General features: G+C 41.4%; 1 protein-coding gene across 1 annotated transcript in view; it reads right to left on the reverse strand.

Annotated features, from left to right (window-relative positions):
- MYO5C (myosin VC) overlaps window positions 1-20,417 on the reverse strand; it is a 153,921-nt gene that overhangs the window by 120,924 nt on the left and 12,580 nt on the right. The window contains exon 2 of the mRNA XM_049905158.1: window positions 777-887. Coding sequence (XP_049761115.1) covers window positions 777-887 — 111 coding nt within the window. The remainder of the gene's footprint in view (window positions 1-776; window positions 888-20,417) is intronic.

The raw sequence follows: 20,417 nt of genomic DNA on the forward strand, positions 1-20,417 counted from the left end.
AAAAAAAAAAAACAAAAAAAAACCCACTGCCATGAGTTGATTCTGCTTCATAGCAACCCTATAAGGCAGAGTAGAACTGCCCCATAGGGTTTCCAAGGCTGTAAATCTTTCGAGAAGCAGACTACCACATCTTCCTCCCATGAAGCAGCTGGTGGATTTGAACCACTGACTTTTCAGTTATCAGCTGAGCACTTAACTAGTGTGCCACCAGGGCTCCTTTGCTGAGACCCAGGAAACCAAAATGGCTGGTCACTTGTCAGCATTCTCCAAACAAGACCTGAATGCAGGGCAGGGCATAGGCTGTCTCCTGTCTCTGGGACCTAAGCACAGAGAGAGGCCTGGGTGCTGTAGGGTGCTCAGTGGGGTTGGGGGTTGGGAGGGAAGGGAGAGTGTTACAAACACATCAGTGCATTCACAGCTCCAGGGGGCCACTTGGGGAGGGTGTTGTTGCCCTACCCTGGGTTCTCCTACAAGGCCCTCTGCCCCAACGCCCACCCCCTACACCAAAAAACCAAACCAGTTGCCATTGAGTCGATTCTGACTCATGGTGACCCCATATGTGTCAGAGCAGAACTGTGCTCCATAGGGTTTTCAGTGGCAGATTTTTCAGAAGTAAATCACCAGGCCATTCTTCTGAGGCACCTCTGGGTGGATCTGAATTGCCAGCCTTTCAGTTAGTATTCAAGTGCTTAACCGTCTATGCCACCCTGGGACTCGTCCCCGCCCCCAATCACCCCTTCACTCATCACGCAGCCACTCACAGCAGGGACTCTCACCGTGCCATTCTCCAGCTGCAGCCTCAGGGCTTTATCACCAACTCTGTAGTCCTTGGCTATTTCGGCAGATCTCCAAACTTCTTCAGGATCCGGAATCCAAACCCTGTTGTACTGACCAGCAGAAGACAGGCTTATCTCCCTGAGGGCCCAGGGGTGGGAAAGACCCCATGAGCCCTTTGCAGTGAAGATCTGAGTGCTGGCCATAAGGTAAAGCGGAGGATTTGGTCTACCACTGTTTGGCTGTGGGGACCTGAGCTAGACACTTAACTCCTTGTGTCTCCCTTTTCTTTCTCATCTATAAAATGCATACAACAATATTTATTCCACAAGTTTGCTAGGTGGATAAATCAGACTATGCACTTGGAAGCACTTTGTAAAACGCGACAGAAGTATTATTACAGCAGCGTTATCACTTTCTTATCACATGGGTCACAGCCAAGGATTCCTACCTTGGGAAATGTGGAAGTCCCGACAGCACTGCCCCCTTAGACCTATTCCCAACAGCAGTGGACCACCTGGCTCAGTGCTGATGGCTAGTCTGTAGGTAGAACCTGTCTGACATTCACACTCAGTGTTGAGAAGGGGAGGCCATGATCTCAGAACTGGCCAGTGGCCCCTGAATGCTGCTAAAGAAAAGAAAATGAGGCTGCCATGGCCTTGTACCCACAGGGTCCTATGACTTGTCCGTCTCTTCCACATGTGCTGTCTCCATCACGTGCTGGTATTAGGAACTGAACTGTGTCCACCCTAAGACAGGGGCTGAACTCCTGGCCCTTATACCTGTGGATGTGATCCTGTTTGGAAATAGTTGCCTTTTGTTATGTTAATGAGGTCATATCCGTGTAGTGTAGATCCTAAACCTAACACTTTTGAGTTATAAAATGTCCAGAATAGACACAGAGACACCCACACAGTGGAAGGACACCATATAAAAAAAGACGCTCATGGCAGATGCATCTACAAGCCCAAGAAACTCTAAGAACTGCAGCTTCTAGAAGCTTCTAGAAGCTGAAATAGACAAAGGGCCTCCCTCTAGAGCCACATCCTGAATACAAACTTCCAGCCTTCTGAACTGTGAGAAAAATAAATCTCAAAAATGTTAGTGGTATTTTTGTTACGAGCAGTAAGACACTCTGACCGCTGTTGCTCTTTCCTTCAGACCTACCTTCTTACGTTCTCCCGTGACCATTCCTTCAGCAACACATGTTGAGCGTCTATTATGTCTGTGAGGGCACAGTGCTGGTCACCAAGAAGGCAAACTGCTCCTCTTAGCCCTAGGGTCTCCTACTAATCTGCCGATCTGCTTGGAGCTGTGTGTGCACACATGTACAGCTGCACATCTCTGAGGACACAGCGTGGTGGACAGGAGCACGTGCTGTGAGGCACCCACACGGAGGATCTAGGGAAGCTTCATGTTCCAAAGGCTCTGCAGTCCAGGATCCCTGACCTGATGAGACCTCAGAGGTTAGAGGCCAACCAGAGCCTAACCCTCACTTCCCAGAGCAAAAGGGCCCCAAGGGCTGCAAGTTGCCCAGGGGCTGAGCTGGGCCCATCACCCAGTCTTGGCTGCTCTGACAGTGTCCTCAGGGGTATCTCCTTTACCTCCCACACTCACAGGCCAAAAGGCCAAAGGGATACTCAAATCGTCAGCATTGTCCTCTCCATGACAAATGGATGTTCTAAAAATAATTGTTGAGAATGAAAATTCTCGTTGGTTGTAATAGGGAACTATGGCGTCCTGAAGAGGAAAAGCTGCACATTTGCTTAAGTGCCTGCCATCTTTCCACATAAAATCACTGAGCACTGAATTCCCATCAGGCACCATCCTAGGTTCTGGGGACAAACATCAATAAGCATCTGCCCTTCGTGAATCTCTGCTTCTTTGTAGCTAAGAGGGCAAGCATCATGGCCAGATAATGACCTGGCCACAATCATTATCTGGCTAGTGGCCTGCTGGTACCTTTCAAACATAAGGAAATATTCTTTTGGTTTGAGGGACTGTAACTTCAGGAGTTTCAGTTACAAAACAAATCCTGGGCAATAAAATTATGACATTCTAATTTTCTTCGTTACAGTTTTATGTATTTTCTACAATTTGCATACATTACTTTTATAATCAGAATAAACAATGAATATTAATCTTTAAGGACAAATATCAAAATATGTGTTCACAAAAACTTATACATGAATATTGATAGCAATCTTATTAATATGAGAATGAATTAAAAAAAAAAGCAACAACGACAACAAAAAAAACACTGTGGCATATTAATACGATGGTAAGCCAGTTGTCATTAAGTCAATTCCGACTTATGGCGACCCCATGTGTTTCAGAATAGAACTGTGCCCCATAGGGTTTGAGTGGCTGATTTTTTAGAAGTAGATTATCGGGACTTTCTTCTGAGGAGCCTTGGTGGATTTGAACCGCCAACCTTTCAATTAGTAGTTGAGCACTTAACCATCTGTGTCACTCAGGGCACCATACAATGGAATACAAAACCCACTGTGATTCCGACTTGTACTGACCTATAAGGACAGAGTAGAACTGCCCTATAAGGTTTCCAAGAAGTGGCTGGTGATTTCAACTGCTGGCCTCTTGGTTAGCAACCCTAGCTCTTAACCACTGCACCATCAGGGCTCCATACAATGGAATACTACTTAGCAAATAAAAAGGAATGAACTACTGATACATGCACCATGGATGAATCACCAAAGCATTATGCTGAATCAAAGAAGCCAGACACACAAAAAAATACGTAATGTGTGAGTGCATTTAGATGAAGTGCTAGAAGAGGTAAAACTAATTTATGGTGGGGAAAAAATCAGAACGGTGAATGCCCCCAAGGGTGAGTAAAACAAAAAAAACCCAGTGGGTAGGGCTGGGGAATAACTAAGAAGGGGCACAAAGCAACATTCTGGGGTGACAGTAACACTCTATACATTGATAGGGTTTGGTTTATACGGATGTAATCATTTCTCAAACCTTAGCAAAAAAAGAATTAAGATGTGGGCATTTCATTGTCTGCAAATTTTACACAAAGAACTACACAAATCTGGAACAGATTAGAGGCCAATTGCCATTGAGATAATTCTTGCATTTTCTGTTATTGATTTCTACTTTTATGGCTTTATGGTGAGAAAAGATGTTTTCTAATATTTCAATGCTGGGGATTCTGTTAAGGCTTGCTTTGTGGCCTACTATGTGGTCTATTCTGGAGAATGTTCCACGTGCGTTGGAAAAGCAAGTATACTTGACTGCTGTTGGGTGGAGTGTTCTACATATGTCTACAAGATCAAGATGCTGATTGTGGCATTTAGATCTTCGGTGTTTTTACTGAGCTTCTTTCTGGATGTTCTGCGTGTCACTGAAAGTGGTGTGTTGAAGTCTCCTACTATTATTGTGGAGCTGTCTATCTCTCTTTTCAACGCTGTTAGAGTTCATTTTATGTATTTTGGAGCCTTGTCTTTGGGTGCGTAAATATTTATTATGGTTATATCCTCCTGCTGTATTGACCTTTTATTCATTATATAGTGTCCTTCCTTATCCTTTGTGCTGGATTTTGCTTTAAAGTCTATTTTATCAGAGATTAATATTGCCATTCCTGCTCTTTTTGGATTGTTGTTTGCTTGATCTATTTTTTTCCAATCTTTGAGTCTTAGTTTGTGTCTTTGAGTCTAAAGTGTGTCTCTTGTAGGCAGCATATAGACGGATAGTGTTTTTTTTATCTGTTCTGCCACTTTCTTTATTGGTGCATTTAGTCCATTTACATTCTGCAAAATTATTGATAGATATTTTTTTTTTTATGGGTTTAGTGCTGTCATTTTGATGCATTTTGTTGGTGCATTGTTGACAGTTTCTTTGTTCCACTTAATTTTCCATGCTGAGTTGTTTTTGTTTACATATTTTCTTTTCATTTTTTTCACTGTCGTTGATTTCGTATTTGCTGAGTCTTTATGTTTTCCTTCTTTTTTATTTTGATTGTAGGATTGTTAGTTTCCTTTGTGGCTGCCTTAATATTTACCTCTATTTTTCTAAGTTTAAACCAATCTTTTATTTCTTGATATTGATTGCCTTGACTTCCTCTCCATATGAAAACTCTTAACATTATTTAGTCCCTCTTTTTTAATTATTCATCTTTTACATATGGATGTCTGTTTCCCTCTTTTCAGTGTTTTAGTTTTGATTTATTTTTGTGACTTCTGTATCTGGGTTGATATCTGGTTGTTCTGTCCTGTGTTCTTGTCTTGGCTCGTTACCTGATGTTACTGGTTTTCTAACTGGAGGACTCCCTTTAGCATTTCTTGTAATTTTGGTTTGGTTTTTGTGAATTCCCTAAACATGTGTTTATCTGGAAATGCCCTAGTTTTGCCATATTTGAGAGACAGTTTTGCTGGACATATAACTCTTGGCTGGCCATTATTTTCCGTCAAGGCTTCATATATGTCATCCCATTGCCTGGTTACCTGCATGGTTTCTGCTGAATAGTCAGAACTTAGTCTTACCGACTCTTCTTTGTAGATGGCTTTTTGTTTATCCCTAGCTGCTCTTAAAATTCTCTCTTTATCTTCGGTTTTGGCAAGTTTGGTTATAATATGTCTTTGTGACTTGCTTTTGGGATCTACCCTGTGTGGGGTTTGATGAGCTTCTTGGACAGATATCTTCTCATCTTTCACAATGTCAGGGAAGTTTTCTGCCAAAAAATCTTCAACAATTCTCTCTACATTTTCTGTTATTCCCCCTGTTCTGGTACTCCCATCAGTTGTAAGTTATTCCTCTTGATACAGTTCCACATAATTCTTAGGGTTTATTTTTTTTAATTCTTTTATCTTATTTTTCCTCAAATAAGTTGATGTTAAGTGCTTTATCTTCAATCTCACTAATTCTGACTTCCATTGCCTCAATTCCACTCCTACGACTTTCTATTGAGTTGCCTAATTCTAAAATTTTATTGTTAATCTTACAGATTTCTGTTTGCTGTCTCTCTGTGGATTCTTGCAGCCTGTTAAATTTGTCATTATGCTCTTGTATAACCTTCTTCAATTCCTCTGTTGCTCTGTCTGTGTGTTCCTTGGCTTGGTCTATGTTTTGCCTGATCTCCTTCCTGATCATTTGAAGAGCTCTGTATATTAATCTTTTGAATTCTACCTCCAGTAATTCCAAGAAGTTTTCTTTCTCCAGGACGTTTCTTGGTTCTTTATTTTTGGTGGCTTGCTGAAGCCATTATTATCATGGTCTGCCTGTTTATGTGATTTGATATTGACTGTTGTCTCTGAGCCATCAATAAGTTATTATATTTACTTATTTTATGTTTGCTTACTGTGTCCTAGCTTCTCGACTTGTTTTGATATGCCCAAATGGGCTGGTCTTGTGAGCCTCTGATTATTGCTGTCTTTAAAGCTCTCATGTCCTGTCACTAGGTGGTTAGAACTGTTGCTAGGTATGTGAGCCCAGGAGTCCATTTATTCTTCTTGTGTGAATTCAGCTCAGGTGTCCAGGTCATGGGTCACTGAGTGTGTGGTACAGGCTCTCTACAGTCCTAGACAGGCAGTGGTGATTGGAGTAGGCAAAGGTATCAGGCTGCAGTAGGGCGTCATGTGCTGAGCAAGACAGGGGGCTGATGGCTGATCGACTGTGTGGGTGGAAGGCGTGTTTCTATTCCCTAGAGTGTGTAGGTGGGTGGGTTTTGCAGCTGGACGTTGGACACCTAGTGCTGTTGGCTATAAGCACTGGGAGGCACCACTTATTCTTGGAGCCCTGTCAGGGGTGGCTAGGTAGAGTGGGTGGAGCCACCATTTCTCAGGCCCCTGATGTGGGTAGGCAAGGACTCTGCTTAATGGGCAGGGTGGTGTCAAACGTCATGAATTTGCCTCTCCCCCTTTTAACTGTTGCAGTTGAAAATAGGCTTCAGGTATATACCCTCTTGTGCTGTGCTAATGAGGGCCTACACTATTGAAATGGGCCCACACAGGTCTATGCAGAGGTGAAAGGCATTCAAAATCTGTGGACCTCTTATGCCTGTGCCTAGGCAAAGGGGCTGTGCTTTCCCTGAGTTACTGTCTTAGGGGAGCTGGCAGATTATTTTTTCCTGTTTGTTAATTTGTTCCCTCTCCAAACCCAGGAGAATGGCTCAAGGTGCGTGACAGGTCCTGCTTCCAGCCCAGGGGGCACAGCAATCACTGAAGCCAGACTGGGACCTGGAGCAGAGTGAGGAGGGGGCAGGTAAATGGGAGAGAGGTAATTCCCAAAGGAGGAAGGGTTTTTTTGATCAGTGCAGTAGGTTAGATGCTTGTACTTATCTTTCCCTGATTGAGCACCGCTTCTTCCTGGTTCTGGAGGCTTGAGCAGACTCACCACTGCTTAGTTTCTCCTGATGTGGTAAATGTGTTTCGAGCACTACTGCTTGCCTCAGCCTGCATGTGCCAGCTGATCCAGCCTGCATGGTGCCACTGCCGGGCAGGCCAGGTCTGGAAAATACTCGCTGCTTTTGAACTGTCTCTCCCTCCCCTTGCCACTCAGTCAGACTGCTCAACTTTGTCTTTGATGTTCAGGACCCCTAGGTTGCCATATATAATCGACTCACTTGTTTTTTCAGGTCTGTGTTGTAAGAGGGACAACCGGAAGCATCTGACTACTCCGCCATCTTGGTCCTGCCTCCCATAGAGATAATTCTGACTCATGGCAACTCCACAAATGTCAGAGTAGAACTGTGCTCCACTGGGTTTTCCAAACTTATTTTTCAGAAGTATATCACCAGGCCTTCTTTCTGAGGCACCTATGGGTGGGTTTCAACCACCAACTATTCATTTAGTAGTCATGTGCACTAATAGTTTGTGACATTCAGGGACTCTTGAGGGAAATGCAAGTCTGGAGCTATAGTTAATGATATGCATACTAAAGTATTTAGGAGAACGTGCACTGATGCTTGCGATTAACTCTAAAACGATTCAAACAATAAGATGGATTGAAGGCTGGATAAAGGGGATAGACAGATGGATAGACATGTGATACAACAGAGTAAAATGCTCATGCTAGAATCAAGGTGGTAGAACACATACTAACTGTAAAATTCTTTCAACTTTGCTTTATCTTGAAAATTTTCACAATAAGATGTTGGCAGAAATAAGATTAAGTAGAAAACAGAGGTCAGGGTATAATTACTAGACTAGGACAATATTGGATGAGAAGCATACCTATTAGTTAATATAAACTGACTCACTTAACCACAAAAATTAAATACCATTGGTTGGATATCTATCATGACTACCCTAAGTTACTTGAATTGCTTTAATTCTTGACTCATCACTCGTCTGTCAGTTTGTTGTACTGTGGTGGCTTGCCATGTCGCTGTCATGCTGGAAGCTCTGTTACACATATTTCAAATATCAGCAGGGTCACCCATGGCACATAAGTTTCAGTGGAGCTTCCAGACTAAGAACGACTAGAAAGACGGGCCTGCAAGTCAACTTGTGAACAGATTGGCCAGTGAAAACTTTTTGTTTTATTTATGTGATGGATTACATTGTTTTTCTAATTTTGAACCATTCCTGCATCCCAGTCCCACTGCCGTCGAGTAGATTCCGACTCACAGAGACCCTACAGGACAGAGTTGCCAAGGAGTACCTGGCAGATTTGAACTGCTGACCTTTTGGTTAGCAGCCATAGCACTTAACTACTATGCCACCAGGGTTTCCCTGGTATGAATCCCACTTGGTCATGGTGAATTATTTTTTTGATATGTTGTTAAATTCTAACCCAAAAACCCACTGCCGTCGAGTCGATTCCGACTCACAGCGACCCTATAGGACAGAGTAGAACTGCCCCATAGAGTTTCCAAAGAGCGCCTGGCGGATATGAACTGCCAGCCGCTTGGTTAGCAGCCGTAATACTTAACCACTATGCCACCAGGGTTTCCTGTTAAATTCTACTGGCTAGAATTTTGTTGAGGATTTTTGAATCTAAGTTCATGATGGATATAGGTCTGTAATTTTCTTTTTTTGTGGTATCTTTAGCTGGTTTTGGTATCAGGGATATGCTGCTTCAAAGAATGAGTTTGGTGGTATTCCGTCCTTTTCTATGCTCTGAAATACCTTTAGTAGTAGTGGTGTTAACTCTTCTCTGAAAGTTTGGTAGAACGCTGCAGTGAAGCTGTCCGGACCAGGATTTTTTTTTTTGGGAGTTTTTGATTACCTTTTCAATCTCTACTTTTGTTATGGATCTATTTAGTTGTTCTACCTGTGTTTGTGTTGGTTTAGGTAGGTAGTATGTTTCTAGGAATTCATCCATTTCTTCTAGGTTTTCAAATTTGTTAGGGTACAATTTTTCATAGTAATCTGATATGATTCTTTTAATTTCAGTTGGGACTGCTGTAATATTGCCCATCTCATTTCTTATTTGGGTTTTTTGCTTCCTCTCCTGTTTTTCTTTTGTCAGTTTGGCCAGTGGTTTATCAATTTTTTTGATTTTTTCAAGGAACCAGCTTTTGGTCTTGTTCATTCTTTCAATTGTTTTTCTCTTTGCAATTTCATTTAGTCCTGCTCTAATTTTTATGATTTGTTTTCTTCTGGTGCCTGAGGCTTTCTTTTGTTGCTCTCTTTCTATTTGTTCAAGTTGTATGGATAATTCTTTGATTTTGGCCCTTTCTTCTTTTTGGATGTGTGTATTTATTGATATAAATTGACCTCTGAGCACTGCTTTCTCTGTGTCCCAAAGTTTCTGATAGGAAGTGTTTTCATTCTCATTGGATTCTATGAATTTCTTTATTCCATCCTTAATGTCTTCTATAATCCAGTTTTTTTGAGCAGGGTGTTGTTCAGTTTCTAAGTGTTTCATTTCTTTTCCCTGCTTTTCCTGTTATTGATTTCCACTTTTATGACCTTATGGTCAGAGAAGGTGCTTTGTAATATTTCAGTGTTTTGGATTCTGCTAAGGCTTGCTTTATGACCTAATATGTGGTCTATTCTAGAGAATGTTCCATGTGCATGAGAAAAGAAAGTATACTTGGTTGCTGTTGGGTGGAATGTTCTGTATATGTCTACAAGGTCAAATTGGTTGATCGTGGCATTTAGATCTTCCGTGTCTTTATTGAGCTTCTTTCTGGATGTCCTTTCCTTCACCGAAAGTGGTGTGTTGAAGTCTCCTACTATTATTGTGGAGCTGTCTATCTCACTTTTCAATGCTGATAGAGTTTGTTTTATGTATCTTGCAGCCCTGTCACTGGGTGAATAAATATTTAATGTGGTTATATCTTCTTGGTGTATTGCCCCTTTAATCATTATATAGTGTCCTTCCTTATCCTTTATGATGGATTTCACTTTAAAGTCTATTTTGTCAGACATTAACATTGCCACTCCTGTTCTTTTTTGATTGCTGTTTGCTTGATATATTTTTTTTCCCATCCTTTGAGTTTTAGTTTGTTTGTGTCTCTAAGTCTAAGGTGTGTCTCTTGTAGGCAGCATATAGACGGATCTTGTTTTTTAATCCATTCTGCCACTCTCTGTCTCCTTATTGGTGCATTTAGTGCATTTATATTCAGTGTGATTATGAATAGGAATGAATTTAGTGCTATCATTTTGATGTCTTTTTTTGTGTGTTGTTGACAGTTTCTTTTTCCCACTTAATTTTATGTGCTGAGTAGATTATCTTTATATATTGTCCTTTCCTCATATTTGCTGTTGTTGATTTTGTTTCTGGTGAGTCTCTATTTTTGTCTATATTTTATTTTGATGAGTAGGAAAATTTGTCTCCTTTGTGGTTACCTTACTGTTTACCCCTATTTTTTAAAATTTAAACCTAACTTTTATTTCTTTGTATCGCCGTATCTTCCTCTCCATATGGAAGATTTATCATTACATTTCCTGGTCCCTCTTTATTGTTTTAATGCTGCCTTCTTTTATATAATAACATCGCTGTTACCCTGTTTTGAGCTTTTCGCTAATCTTGCTTTATTTTTTTGATTTCTCTGTCTGGGTTGAATTTGGATTGCTCTGCCCGGTGTTCTAGTCTTGGGTTGATACCTGATATTACTGATTTTTAACTAAAGGACTCCCTTTAGTATTTCTTGTAGTTTTGGTTTGGTTTTTACAAATTCCCTAAACTTCTGTTTATCTGGAAATGTCCTAATTTCACCTTCATATTTAAAAGACAGTTTTGATGGATATATGATTCTTGGCTGGCAATTTTTTTTTCTTTCAATTTTTTAAATAAGTCATCCCATTGCCTTCTTGCCTGCATGGTTTCTGCCAAGTAGTCCGAGCTTATTCTTATCGGCTCTCCTTTGTAGGTAACTTTTTGTTTACCCCTAGCTGCTCTTAAAATTCTCTCTTTATCTTTGGTTTTGGCAAGTTTGATTATAATATGTCTTGGTGACTTTCTTTTAACATCTACCTTACGTGGAGTTCGATGAGCATCTTGTCATCTTTCATGATATCATGGAAGTTTTCTGCCAACAAATCTTCAACAATTTTCTCTGTATTTTCTGTTATCCCTCCTTGTTCTGGTACTCCAATCACTCGTAGGTTATTTCTCTTGATAGAGTCCCACATGATTCTTATGGTTTCTTCATTAAAAAAAAAAATTCTTTTATCTGATTTTTCTTCAAATATATTAGTGCCAAGTGATTCAAGTTCAGAAATTCTGGCTTCTACTTGCTCAATTCTGCTCCTCTGACTTTCTGTTGAGTTGTCTACTTCTGTAATTTTATTGTTAATCTTTTGAATTTCTGATTGCTGTCTGCCTATGGATTTTTCCAGCTTATTAAATTTTTCATTATGTTCCTGAATAATCTTTTTTTTTTTAAATTAATTTTTATTAAGCTTCAAGTGAACGTTTACCATTCCAATCAGTCTGTCACATGTAGGTTTACATACATCTTACTCCCTTCTCCCTCTTGCTCTCCCCCTATTGAGTCAGCCCTTTCAGTCTCTCGTTTCGTGCCAATTTTGCCATCTTCCCTCTCTCTCTATCTTCCCATCCCCCCTCCAGTCAAGAGTTGCCAACACGCTCTCCAGTGTCCACCTAATTTAATTAGCTCACTCTTCATCAGCATCTCTCTCCCCCCTGCTGACCAGTCCTTTTCATGCCTGATGAGTTGTCTTCACGGATGGTTCCTGTCCTGTGCCATCAGAAGTTCTGGGGAGCATTGTCTCTGGGATTCCTCTAGTTGCAGTCATACCATTAGGTATGGTCTTTTTATGAGCATTTGGGGTGTGTATCCCATTGGTCTCCTGCTCCCTCAGGAGTTGTCTGTTGTGCTCCCTAACAGGGCAGACATCGATTGTGGCCGGGCACCAACTAGTTCTTCTGGTCTCAGGATAAAGTAGGTCTCTGGTTCATGTGGCCCTTTCTGTCTCTTGGGCTCTTAGTTGTCGTGTGACCTTGGTGTTCTTCCTTTGCCTTTGCTCCAGGTGGGTTGAGACCAATTGATGTATCTTAGATGGCTGCTTGTTGGCATTTAGGACCCCAGGCGCCACAATTCAAAGTGGGATGCAGAATGTTTTCATAATAGAATTATTTTGCCCATTGACTTAGAAGTCCCCTCAAACCATGTTCCCCAGACCCCAGCCCCTGCTCCGCTGACCTTTGAAGCTTTCATTTTATCCCGGAAACCTCTTTGCTTTTAGTCCAGTCCAATTAGGCTGACCTTCCTTGTATTGAGTGTTGTCTTTCCCTTCACCCAAAGCAGTTCTTATCTACTGATTAATCAATAAAAGCCCTCTCCCTCCCTCCCTCCCCCCTTTGTAACCACAAAAGTATGTGTTCTCCGTTTTTTCTATTTCTCAAGATCTTATAATAGTGGTCTTATACAATATTTGTCCCTTTGCCTCTGACTCATTTCGCTCAGCATAATGCCTTCCAGATTCCTCCATGTTATGAAATGTTTCAGAGATTCGTCACTGTTCTTTATCGATGCGTAGTATTCCATTGGGTGAATATACCACAATTTATTTACCCATTCATCCGTTGACGGACACCTTGGTTACTTCCAGCTTTTTGCTATTGTAAACAGAGCTGCAATAAACATGGGTGTGCATATATCTGTTTGTGTGAAGGCTCTTGTATCTCTAGGGTATATTCTGAGGAGTGGGATTTCTGGGTTGTATGGTAGTTCTATTTCTAACTGTTTAAGATGATGCCAGATGGATTTCCAAAGTGGTTGTAATATTTTACACTCCCACCAGCAGTGTATGAGAGTTCCAATCTCTCCGCAGCCTCTCCAACATTTATTATTTTGTGTTTTTTGGATTAATGCCAGTCTAGTTGGTGTGAGATGGAATCTCATCGTAGTTTTAATTTGCATTTCTCTAATGGCTAATGATCGGGAGCATTTTCTTATGTATCTGTTGGCTGCCTGAATATCTTCTTTAGTGAAGTGTGTGTTCATATCCTTTGCCCACTTCTTGATTGGGTTGTTTGTCTTTTTGTGGTTGAGTTTTGACAGAATCATGTAGATTTTAGAGATCAGGCGCTGGTCGGAGATGTCATAGCTGAAAATTCTTTCCCAGTCTGTAGGTGGTCTTTTCACTCTTTTGGTGAAGTCTTTAGATGAGCATAGGTGTTTGATTTTTAGGAGCTCCCAGTTATCTGGTTTCTCTTCATCATTTTTGGTAATGTTTTGTATTCTGTTTATGCCTTGTATTAGGGCTCCTAGGGTTGTCCCTATTTTTTCTTCCATGATCTTTATCGTTTTAGTCTTTATGTTTAGGTCTTTGATCCACTTGGAGTTAGTTTTGTGCATGGTGTGAGGTATGGGTCCTGTTTCATTCTTTTGCAAATGGATATCCAGTTATGCCAGCACCATTTGTTAAAAAGATTATCATTTCCCCAATTGACTGACACTGGTCCTTTGTCAAATATCAGCTGCTCATACATGGATGGATTTATATCTGGGTTCTCAATTCTGTTCCATTGGTCTATATGCCTGTTGTTGTACCAGTACCAGGCTGTTTTGACTACTGTAGCTGTATAATAGGTTCTGAAATCAGGTAGAGTGAGGCCTCCCACTTTCTTCTTCTTTTTCAGTAATGCTTTGCTTATCCGGGGGTTCTTTCCTTTCCATATGAAATTAGTGATTTGTTTCTCTATCCTCTTAAAATATGACATTGGTATTTGGATTGGAAGTGCGTTATATGTATAGATGGCTTTTGGTAGAATAGACATTTTTACTATGTTAAGTCTTCCTATCCATGAGCACGGTATGTTTTTCCACTTAAGTATGTCCTTTTGAATTTCTTGTAGCAGAGTTTTATAGTTTTCTTTGTATAGGTCTTTTACATCCTTGGTAAGATTTATTCCAAAGTATTTTATCTTCTTGGGGGCTACTGTGAATGGTATTGATTTGGTTATTTCCTCTTCGGTGTTCTTTTTGTTGATATAGAGGAATCCAAGTGATTTTTGTATGTTTATTTTATAACCTGAGATTCTTCCAAACTCTGCTATTAGTTTTAGTAGTATTCTGGAGGATTCCTTAGGGTTTTCCATGTATACGATCATGTCATCTGCAAATAGTGATAGCTTTACTTCCTCCTTGCCAATCTGGATACCCTTTATTTCTTTGTCTAGCCTAATTGCCCTGGCTAGGACTTCAAGTACGATGTTGAATAAGAGCGGTGATAAAGGGCATCCGCATCCTTGTCTGGTTCCCGTTCTCAAGGGAAATGCTTTCAGGTTCTCTCCATTTAGAGTGATATTGGCTGTTGGCTTTGCATAGATGCCCTTTATTATGTTGAGGAATTTTCCTTCAATTCCTATTTTGGTGAGAGTTTTTATCATAAATGGGTGTTGAACTTTGTCAAATGCCTTTTCTGCATCTATTGATAAGATCATGTGGTTTTTGTCTTTTGTTTTATTTATGTGATGGATTACATTAATGGTTTTTCTGATATTAAACCAGGCTTGCATACCTGGTATAAATCCCACTTGATCAGGGTGAATTATTTTTTTGATGTGTTGTTGGATTCTATTGGCTAGAATTTTGTTGAGGATTTTTGCATCTATGTTCATGAGGGATATAGGTCTAAAATTTTCTTTTTTTGTAATGTCTTTACCTGGTTTTGGTATCAGGGAGACAGTAGCTTCATAGAATGAGTTGGGTAGTATTCCGTCTTTTTCTATGCTTTGAAATACCTTCAGTAGTAGTGGTGTTAAGTCTTCTCTGAAGGTTTGGTAGAACTCTGCAGTGAAGCCATCTGGGCCACGACTTTTTTTGTTGGAAGTTTTTTGATTACCGTTTCAATCTCTTTTTTTGTTATGGGTCTATTTAGTTGTTCTACTTCTGAATGTCTTAGTTTAGGTAGGTAGTATTTTTCCAAGAATTTATCCATTTCTTCTAGGTTTTCAAATTTGTTAGAGTACAATTTTTTGTAGTAATCTGAAATGATTCTTTTAATTTCATTTGGCTCTGTTGTGATGTGGTCCTTCTCGTTTCTTATTCGGGTTATTTGTTTCCTTTCCTGTATTTCTTTAGTCAGTCTAGGCAATGGCTTATCAATTTTGTTAATTTTTTCAAAGAACCAGCTTTTGGCTTTGTTAATTCTTTCAATTGTTTTTCTGTTCTCTAATTCATTTAGTTCAGCTCTAATTTTCCTGAATAATCTTTCTAATTTCTTCAATTGTTTTATCTGTGTGTTCCTTGGCTTGTTCTGCATATTGCCTGATTTCCTTCCTGATGTCTTGAAGGGTTCTGTATATTAATCTTTTGTATTCTGCCTCTGGTAATTCCAGGAATGCACTTTCATCTAGAAGATCCCTGGATTCTTTGTTTTGATAGCTTGTTGAGGTGATCATGGTCTGTTTCTTTATGTGACTTGATATTGACTGTTGTCTCTGAGCCATCTACAAGTTATTGTATTAGTTTATGCTTGCTTACCATGTTGTAGCTGCTTGCTTTGTTTTGTTTTGGTATGCCGAAATGGGTTGCCTGAGTAAGCTAGCTTGATTATTTTCACCTTGGGAGCTCTGATGTCCTGTCCCCAGATGGCTAGAGCTTTTATCAGGTATATCAGTCTAGGAGTCCATTCACTTTTCTTCTGTGAATTCAGCTCAGGTGTCCAGGTAGCTGATCATCAAGTGTGTGGTCCAGGCTCTGTCCTACAGTCTTAGAGGGGCAGGGGTGATTGGTGTATGTACCAGTATCTGATTACAGCAGGGGGTCACACTCTGAACAAGGCAGGGGGCTGAGAACCAACCCCCGAGTGTCTCTGAGGAAAATGCATCCCCGTTCCCTAGAGCGTGAAGGTGGGTGGGTTCTGCAGACAGACCGTGGACACCCAATGTTTTTGGTTGCAAGTACTGGGAGGTACCAGTTACCTTGGACCCCTGTTGTGGGTGGCCGGGTGACCTGAGTGGAGCTACCAGTCCTTAGGCCCCTGATGTGGGTAGGTGAGGACCTTGTTTAATAGGCAAAGCAATGTCAAACATCAAACACCTACCTCTCCACCACACAGCTGAAATGGTTGGAGTCTGCCAACAAGGGCCTATTCTCTTGAAATAGGCCCACACAGGTCCATGCAGAGGGCAAAGGTGCTCAAAGTCCATGGACAGTTTATTCCCAGACAAGAGCTGCTTCTGTCCTGAGCTCCCCCGGTTAGTGGAGCTGGCAAATTATCTTTTTTCGCAATTGCAAATTTTTTCCTTCTCCAAGGCTGGGAGGATGGCTCTAGGTGCTCAACAGTGCCTATCTCAGGCCCAGGGGAGTCAGCTGCTAAAGTCGGCTTGGGGGTGGGGGAAGCGGTAAAATATATGCAAGTACTTAGCTTTTGCTGAGAGCACCATTCTTCTCTGGTTCAGGAGGTGTGAGTAGGCTATGTGAATGGCTGCTTCTCCCTGAGGAAACTGTGGCCAAATGCTAGCACTAGCCCACTGCCACCACTCCAGAAATGGTGCCTGAGGGCTCGCCACAATTCAGGGCTGGCAACTCCTCTTCCTTTCTGTACCGTCTCCTCCTCTCCCTGCCCCTCTGTTCATTTTCTATTCTTGCCTTTGATGCTCAGAGCTCCTAGTTTATCATAAATATACTCGTTTCACTTGTTTTTTTGGGTCTTTGTTGTGAAGAGGGCTCGCCGGAAGCGTCTGTCTATTCCGCCATCTTGCCTCTGCCTCCCCAGTGAAAACCTTATGAATAGTAGTGGAACATTATCTGATATAGTGATGGAAGATGAGCCCCTCAAGTTGCAAGGCACTCAAAATATGACTGGGAAACAGCTGCCTCCTCAAAGTACAGTTGACCTTAATGATGTCAGTGGAGTCGAGCTTTCAAGACACTCCTCTGCTGATATGGCATGACTCAAAATGAGAAGAAACAGCTGCAAACATCCATTCATGATCAGAACGTGGAGTGTATGAAGTATGAATCTAGGAAAACTGGAAGTCATCAAAAAGAAATGGAAAGCATAAAGATCAATATCCTAGGTGTTAGTGAGCTGAAATGGACTGGTACTAGCCATTTTGAATCAGACAATCATATGGTCTACTACGACGGGAATGACAAATTGAAAAGGAATGGTATCACATTCATCGTCAAAAAGAACATTTCAAGGTCTATCCTGACGTACAAGGCTGTCAGTGATAGGATGATATCCATACACCTACAAGGAAGACCAGTTAATGCGACTATTATTCAAATATACCTACCAACCACTAATGCCAAAGATGAAGAAACTGAAGACTTTTTACCAACTTCTGCAGTCTGAAATGGATCAAACATGCAGTCAAGATGTATTGATAATTACTGGTGATTGGAATGTGAAAATTGGAAATAAAAAATGATCAGTAGTTGGAAAATATGGCCTTGATGATATAAAGGACGCCGGAGACTGCATGATAGAATTTTGTAAGAACAACGACTTATTCATTGCGAATACCTTTTTTTCCACAACATGAACAGCAAGTATACACATAGACCTTGCCAGGGGGAATACACAGGAGTCAAATCGACTACATCTGTGGAAAGAGACAATGGAGAAGAAGCTCAATATCATCAGACAGAACAAGGCCAGGGGCCAATTGTGGAACAGGCTATCAATTTCTCATACAGAAGTTTAAGTTGAAGATGAAGAAAATTAAAACAAGTCTATGACAGCCAAAGTATAACCTTGAGTACATCCCACCTGAATTTAGAGACCATCTCAAAAATAGGTTTGATGCATTGAACACTAATGACCGAAGACCAGACAAGTTGTTGAAGGACATCAGGATATCGTACATGAAGAAAAAAAGGGGTTATTAAAAAGACAGGAAAGAAAGAAAAGACCAAAATGGATGTCAGGAGAGACTGTGAAAGTTGCTCTTGAACAGAGAGTATCTAAAGCGAATGGAAGAAATGATGATGAAAAACAGCTGAATAGATTTCAAAAGGTGGTTCGAGAAGACAAAGTAAAGTATTATAATGAAATGTGCAAAGTCCTGGAGTTAGAAAATCAAAAGGGAAGAACACACTGGGCATTTCTGAAGCTGAAAGGACTGAAGAAAAAATTCAAGCTTCAGGTTTTAATTTTGAAGGAAATCCTGGTGGAGTACTGGTTAAGGGCTACAGCTGCTAACCAAAAAAAGGTCAGTTCAAATCTACCAGGTGCTCCTTGGACACTCTATGAGACAGTTCTACTCTGTCCTATAGGGTCACTATGAGTTGGAATTGACTGGATGGCAAAAGAATTGATGCTTTTGAATTATGATGCTGGGAAAGAATATTGAATAGAGCATGGACTTCCAGATGAACAAATGAATCTGTCTTGGAAAAAGTACAGCCAGAGTGCTCTTTAGAAGTGAGGATAGCGAGACTTCGTCTCAGGAACTTTGGACATGTTAACAGGAGGAACCAGTCCCTGGAAAAAGGTATTATGCTTGGTCAGAGGTATTATGCAAGGAGTCAGAGAAAAAGAGGAAGACCCTCAATGAGATGGACTGACACAGCGGCTGCAACAATTGGCTCAAACACAACAACTGTGAGGATGGCGCAGGACCGGACAGTGTTTTGCTCTGTTGTACAAAGGGTTGCTATGAGTCGGAACCAACCTGATGACACCCGACAATGACAATTCTTGATAGACAACTAAGAGCAGGAGCATGCCAAAATGTGGCGTGGGCTATGTAACTTTTGACTCAGAGGCAGAGAGAAGATGCCTGGAAATGACACACGCCATGATCCACACACCTTCACAGAGAGGTGAACCAAGCCTCATGTATACACAGACGCACATGCCTGTCTGACACACCCACCTACACAGATACAAATTCCTGTTGCCATGGGCTACTGTCCCCTAACTCAGGTGTGCTACTGAAAATAGTTACTGCTAACCTCAGAAAGCTCAAATCACTACCAGAATACCCCAAATTGTCAAGAATTGGCCACTGCAGAATTTTAGAGTGGAAAGCGTTCCTCGAGATTGTATAATCCAAGTTGTTTGTCAAACTTTTTTTTTAAGCAGCAAAAAGATTACTTCAAAAGAAATGGTGGCCGCCCAGTATGTGAAACAGGTAAAAAGGGAGGTGCCTGGGTGAGAGCCCTGGGGTCTGAGCGGAAACGTAAAAGTGCTAAGTCAAACTTCTTTTTCCACTGATCTGCAGACTCAAGCCCACAGAGGGCAATAGCTTGCCAAACACCACAAAGAAAGGGTGTCAAAGGACCAGGACTCCATTGGAGCCAGGGCCTGTGAATTCTTGTTTGAAATCGTTGTTAATTAAATGTGTCTGTCCCTGAAAGAGAAGTCCCTGAGTAGCATAAATGGTTAAGCACTATACTGTTAACTGAAAAACTGGCAGTTCAAACCCACACAGAGATGCCTTGGAAGAAAGTCCTGGCTATCTGTTTCCAAAAGATCATAGCCATGCACCCTATGGAGTGCAGTTCTACTCCGTAACAAATGGGGTCACCATGAGTCAGAACCGACTTGATGGCAACTGGTGGTTCCTGAAAGTAGGAGTCCCTGGGTGTACAGATGATTAATATGCTCAGCTGTTAACCAAAAGTTTGGAGGTTCCAGTCTACCCAGAGGCACCTCGGAAGAAAAGTCCTGGCGGTCTACTTCCAAAAAATCAGTCATTGAAAATCCCACGGAGCACATTTCTACTTTGACACACATGGGTCACCATGAGTGGAAATCAACTCAATTCTAACTGGCTAACTGGTCCTGAAAGTAATCCTGAACTCTCAACTGCAACCGTCTCAGTCCAAATGATCTCACAGCAATAGTTTTGGATTTGTGCTCTTGGTTTGTTTCAGCTGAAAATAGTATTAAACGGTAGGCAGTATTAGGAGTTAAGTGGAGTGATGACAATGACCTCCTCAGCCTGTTCCCCCAGGCTGCCCACACCCTGCTGGATCCTGGTGGCCTCACAGGCAAGTGCTGCCAGTCATTTAGAGCCTCGAAGCTGAAACCCAGCCTGGTAAGTAAACACCAGGAAAGTTTACTCAGTTCCACTTTAAGTTACACCCATTTGTTCCCTCCCCTCCTTCGTAACACTCCACGAGCAACATTGCAAGCCTGAGGAAGAGCTAACTTTGCATTGTTTAGACAAATAACAGTGGTTGTGCAAACAATGTGACTAGCTCTCACAGACCTCCCCTGGGCAGTTCCTTCCCAAGAGGCAGAAGCCTCCAACACTCAGACCCCTGCCAGAGGGCCACCTCCCTGCCTTTCCTGGGAATA

The sequence above is a fragment of the Elephas maximus genome, chromosome 12, assembly GCF_024166365.1.
Source record: "Elephas maximus indicus isolate mEleMax1 chromosome 12, mEleMax1 primary haplotype, whole genome shotgun sequence".
NCBI classification, from domain to species: domain Eukaryota; kingdom Metazoa; phylum Chordata; class Mammalia; order Proboscidea; family Elephantidae; genus Elephas; species Elephas maximus.